This window comes from Oncorhynchus masou, chromosome 31, assembly GCF_036934945.1.
Source record: "Oncorhynchus masou masou isolate Uvic2021 chromosome 31, UVic_Omas_1.1, whole genome shotgun sequence".
Lineage (NCBI taxonomy): Eukaryota > Metazoa > Chordata > Actinopteri > Salmoniformes > Salmonidae > Oncorhynchus > Oncorhynchus masou.
The window spans coordinates 17,294,837-17,300,836 of NC_088242.1; the positions used below are offsets into that span (position 1 = coordinate 17,294,837).

The 6,000-nt window shown below is 43.3% G+C and overlaps 1 protein-coding gene across 18 annotated transcripts in view; it reads left to right on the top strand.

Annotated features, from left to right (window-relative positions):
- The window catches only part of LOC135523501 (neurexin-1a), a 608,692-nt gene that overhangs the window by 275,206 nt on the left and 327,486 nt on the right, over positions 1–6,000 (top strand). For all 18 annotated transcript variants that reach the window (XM_064950217.1, XM_064950216.1, XM_064950219.1 and 15 more), the window contains one exon: positions 4,136–4,339. In XM_064950217.1, the coding sequence (XP_064806289.1) occupies positions 4,136–4,339 (204 nt within the window). The remainder of the gene's footprint in view (positions 1–4,135; positions 4,340–6,000) is intronic.

Sequence of the window (6,000 nt, forward strand, 5' to 3'; positions counted from 1 at the left end):
GATGAATCTGGCATTGTTCACATTATCTCAAATCAGGTAGGCTAATACCACATTTCAGTCTGAATTAAGTATATTCTGTTGAGTAATTGAAATGCATCAGAAAGGGATTGGAAAGTTCAGAAAAACATCAGGGATGATGATAATCATTGATCCTCTGTGTATGATCTTTTGTGAGAATCAATTCATTTCCCAGAGAGATTCTCATCACTGTCCTTTCTAACTAGTCCTGCTCAGCTTGGGTGTAGCAGGTGTAGAGCTTACCGTGAAGTGCTTACTTACTTACGCATAGCTAATAAACAGCAAGTGGCAGCAGTGTAAAAACAAAGGGGGGGGGGGGGTGTCAATGTAAATAGTTTGGGTCGCCATTTGATTAATTGTTCAGCAGTTTTGGGGGTAGAAGCTTTTAAGTAGCCTTTTGGTCCTAGACTACCCAGTCTATGACGGGTAACTGGAGTCTTTGATCATTTTTGGGGGCCTTTTGGTCCGGGTTATCAAATGTTACCCACGGAACCGTGGTTCGACAAATTAAGCACGCATGCACCACGTAAACACGCACACATAAACACACACACACTTTGCTTTAGGAGCCGGGCGGGAGACAGACAGTTTAGCGGCGAGCCCTCATTTGTCACACTGTCCCTGTCACCTGAAGCGTACCCCAGGATGGGAGGTGGCGAGGGGGAGGAGAGGAGGGGGAAATTGGATTTGGGTGAGGGATTGTGTCAGAGCGGCGGAGTCATCCCATGGGGGATGGATGTGACATGAGGTGTGTTTGACGATGAACCTGTGGTGAGGTGGTGTGTGTGTGTGTGTGTGTGTGTGTGTGTGTGTGTGTGTGTGTGTGTGTGTGTGTGTGTGTGTGTGTGTGTGTGTGTGTGTGTGTGTGTGTGTGTGTGTGTGTGTGTGTGTGTGTGTGTGTGTGTGTGTGTGTGTGTGTGTGTAACATTGGCATCCTTTACTATTTCCTCTCATCCCTTACCTCTCCCTCTCTGTCAGTCTGAGGCACTAATCATTTTGTTATTGGGTTCTGGTTTGTTTGGTTACTGAGAATGCTGTTACACCTTCTTCCCTGTGTTAAACAACTTGCCCAGCATCGTTGTACACTAAAAAAGGAGAGTTCCTCAAGGGTTTCGTTGTGAAGGTTGATGGTACTATGTGGAACCAAAGAAACCCATAAAAGCTTCTTTGCAATTCAAAAAATGGTTATTTCCTCTCTATTAATGATTCAAATATAGGGGCAGCATCTCATTCAAATATGTTGGGATGTGGTGTCTGTACAGTTGTTTGTGTGCAACCATGACTGATAGTGTCGTTCCAGTTGATCTAATCTGTTGTGTGAGGCTAGTACATGTTATATTTGACTATAGCCATTGATGGTATCTTGTGAAAGACTCTCGTAGGGCCTTGGGAACGGTTGACTAAGCCAGAAGTTGTCAGTTCTCTCATGATGGAGCCCCAGTCGTTCCAGAGCTAGCACACTTGATTCAGAATAAGTACCTGTACAAAACAGTTCATCTGATAATACTTGTGGAGTATACAAATACTTGCTTGATATAATAATTCATTCCTTTTCCATTTAAGTAGACACTCTTATCCAGAGCAACTTACAGTAGTGAGTGCATACAGTTACATACTTTTCGCCTGTAGGAATCAAACCCACAACTCTAGCATTGCAAGCACAATGCTCTACCAGCTGAGCCACATCATCATAACACATCATCACAAACACTTAATGTCTCAATGTTCTCAATTACTGTAATGAGCATTGTTTTTCTTCATGGTGATGGAAAGTCTACAGGTACAAACCTAGATGACCAGCCTAGGTACAATACAGTAATGTGCATTTACATTAAGTGGTGTGTAAGGACGTTAAATGAATACTGCACAAAACGTGGTTGTTTTCCATGTTATTTGAGCGAAACAAATATTTAATTTGTATAGTGTCTTTGCTCATTACTTTGCACCTTTTGATGTAAATGATTGAGGACAGGGTTTTGTTTCTGGATTGCATCCGAATGACAATGGCAGAGAAAGGGACAGGGCAACAACTCCTACAATTCCAGCTATTGAATCCTGCCAGATCCTGTTCTTAATTGTCTTCGGGTAAAAGAGAGGAGGACCAAAATGCAGCGTGATGATTATCCATTATTTAACGAGATACTTAAACAACGAACAAAACAAATAACCGACAAAAAAATCAACAAAGCCGAAACAGTCCCGTAACGTGAACACATAGGAACACTGGTAACAGGAACAATCACCCTCAAAATACCCAAAGAATATGGCTGCCTAAATATGGTTCCCAATCAGAGACCACGACAGCTGCCTCTAATTGAGAACCAATCTAGGCAACCATAGACTTACAAAAACACCTAGATAGGGACACCCCCATAAACATACAAAACCCATAGACAAGTAAAAAAACATACAGTGGGACAAAAAAGTATTTAGTCAGCCACCAATTGTGCAAGTTCTCCCACTTAAAAAGTTGAGAGAGGCCTGTAATTTTCATCATAGGTACACTTCAACTATGACAGACAAAATGAGAAAAAAACAATCCAGAAAATCACATTGTAGGATTTTTAATGAATTTATTTGCAAATTGTGGTGGAAAATAAGTATTTGGCCAATAACAAAAGTTTATCTCAATACTTTGTTATATACCCTTTGTTGACAGAGGTCAAATGTTTTCTGTCCACTTTTTTGCCCCACTGTACATCACCCATGTCACCCCCTGACCTAACCAAAATAACAAAGAAAACTAAGAATACTAAGGTCAGGGTGTGACAAGATGCTGAAATTGTTTGGGGCCCGTGCTTTTTTGGGGCCGTGCTATATATCTGTCCGCTAATACGAGTAAAGGCCCAGTGCACTATTTTCGTGATATTATTATTATTATTATTATATATATTTTTTAATAAATTATTTTCCTATTAATAAATTATGGGGGTGCTGAAGCACCCTCCCCTCCCCTACTATGTTCTTTATAGAACCATTCTCCATTCTCCAAGGTTTTATGAAGAACCATACAAAACATCCTCCAAAAAGGGTTGTAACCATAGCAGAATGCTTTTTGGGTGCTAAATACAGCCCTTTTTTATCATTCATTATAGAACCTTAGTAATCTGTTATTTATAACACTATACAGGTTCTATTTAGAAGCTTATGAACATGGGTCATTATAGAACCTTCAAAAAAATGTTCCATACTGCATAGCACCAAAAAGGGTTCTGCTGTGGTTACAAGTCAAATAACCATTATTTGGGACTATATAGCACCATTTGTTTTTAGTGTGTAGAGGAAACAGCTGCCTGGGTTCAAATACTATTTGAAATAATTTGAAATCCTTGAGCCCAAGACATAGCCATTCCCCTGTCATTATACCCCACCTTCATTTTTGTCTCAAGGTTGATTGACCGTTAGAGTGGTGGTGTGGTGGTTTTGCTCTGACTGCAAAACCCTGTAAGACTGTCTAACCATGTGTCCAAATGGGTCCAGGAGGATCCCTTCAGTCTGAAGAGCCTTTGAGGTTTTGAGACTGTTTATGTATTCAGTCAAGGTCTTGTCACCTTCAAATACATGTGGTGGATGAGCATGGACTTGGAAACTCATGAATATGGACGGGTTGGTGGGAATCTGGGACTGTGCCTGAGAGCTCTTGATCCAAGGTCCTTGGTATAAGCAGCAACAAACATAACCCATGTTGTGTTAATTGTCTGTTTATTTGCAAGTAGAATTGATAGCTGACTTACTTTACTTTGATTTTATAACATAGCAAACGATATATTTATTAATCTCTCTCCTTGCTCTCTCCTCTCCCACTACTCTCCTCCCTCCCTCTTTCTTCTCATCCTCTCCTCCTCTTCCCCTTGCTCTCCTCTGCATCCATCTCTCTGCTCACCTCCCCCCTGCTCTCCTCCCCCTACTCTCCTCTCCATCGCATCTCCCTCTTTCCTCTCCCCCCCTCTCCTCCCCATCACCCTCTCCTCCCCTCTACTCTCCTCACCTCCCCGTGCTCTCCTGCCATCTCTCCCCCTCTCCCCCTCTCTCCTCACCTCCCCGTGCTCTCCTGCCACCCCCCTCTCCTTTCCTCTACTCTCCTGTCATCTCTCCCCCTCCCCCCTTCTCCTCGCAGATGCGACCATCCTGAGTTATGATGGTAGTAAGTTCATGAAGATCCAGTTGCCGGTGGTGATGCACACAGAAGCGGAAGACGTGTCGCTACGGTTCCGTTCTCAACGGGCATATGGTGTGCTGATGGCCACAACGTCACGTGACAGCGCCGACACGCTGCGCCTGGAGCTAGAGACTGGCCGTGTCCGCCTGACGGTCAACCTAGGTAACGCCACACGGTGTAGCCGCATGCCACACAGTTACAACAAAACTCACATGGTGCACATCGTCTATGACATGACCACAACAGACACATAGCTGAAGATGACTCACATAGGTTCATGACTCACATAGGTTCATGACTCACAAACTTTATATAACATTTAGCAACCTCGTTTTCTCTAATTTACATCTATGTTACACTCACTCTCTATCATCTTAGCTACGGATATGCTGATGATATATATGATGTGCTGTATGTTATGTTGAATAGAAGGGGATGGTATTGAACCCTTCAGTGGCCAGAGTCTGCGGCTCTCCGCTCACTGCCAAATGAGCACGCTGTCGTTTTGGCCCAGCAGGGAATGCTCTCTGTCCTACCCCACCCCACCCCACCCCTACCCCACCCTACCCCCAAGTGACTGTGCAGTGAAGACATACATTGTTAGTATGTCTATGTGATCCCGGTGGGAATTGAACCTATGACCTTGGCATTGCTATAGCCAAGACCATTAGCCAAATATAAGCCATACCTCCCATTAGCACCAAAAGCCAAATATACTGTCAACCCCATACCTGTTATTAACCATATTGGCTGGCTCTGGCCACTGTTTTATATGGAACCTTAATTCCATTATAGCCTTGGAACCTAATTACTGATACCTTCTCTGCCCCGTTGAGGTCCCCTCTGACTATACTTACTTTACTTAGAGTTTTAGCTCCTGGAGGAGAAAAGCCCTCAGCCTTCTACACTCACAGGTCTTTGCTCTGTAACAGTGGTAAGAGTGGTGTCTAATATCTAGTAGTGTTCCTCCCATAGAATTAATTAGACCTGACCAAAATGGCTGCCATTATCAGCACATTCTAGAGCTACGCAGGTCTTTGACATCACCCACTCTATTGTATTACACGCTGACTTTGCAGCTCTTCCTCAGCAGTGAAGCATAAATGTGAAGTAGCAAAGCTACTAAGTCGATGAATACAAATAAAAAGTGCACAACATTCGGTAAAAAAGACATGGTCATAAAAACAGTTAATAAAAGAGAACAAGGTCAGACTGTTGACCGACCGAGCCTTCCCAGAGTTCAATTACATTTTAGTAATTTAGCAGACAATCTTATCCAGAGCGACTTGCATGAGCAATAACGGTTAAGCGCATTGCTCAAGGGCACATCGGCAGTATTTTCACCCTAGTCAGCTTGGGGATACGAACCAGTGACATTTTGGTTATTGGCCCAATGCTCTTCACAAGCTGGGCTACCTGCCTAGGACAAGGCTCCAGTCGGCTGTTTATGTGAGGCTGAGTGAGCTCATAGACTGATGAAAGTGCAAAAACAAACAATCGAGAGATATAACTTCTGATATTAATATTTATTGTTGTATAATACTCTTTGCCTTTTGTCTGCATGCCTAGTTCTCAGCGTGCTAGAGATAGTGTGTGTGTGTGCGTGTGTGTTTGTGTGTCTATTTGCTCTCCTCATGGAGCAACGGAGAGAATCCGCCTCTGGAAATGTTAGATATCTCCCAAACCGGGCATGGCTGTGGGAAATGATAGCCATCTATTTCTCCTTTCCGCCAGTTAAACAGAAATGGGCTCTCTAAACAGAGGCGTTTAGCGGTGCATGCAAAGCAGAGGGCATGGGATTGGCAGAACTTTCTGTCTGTCAG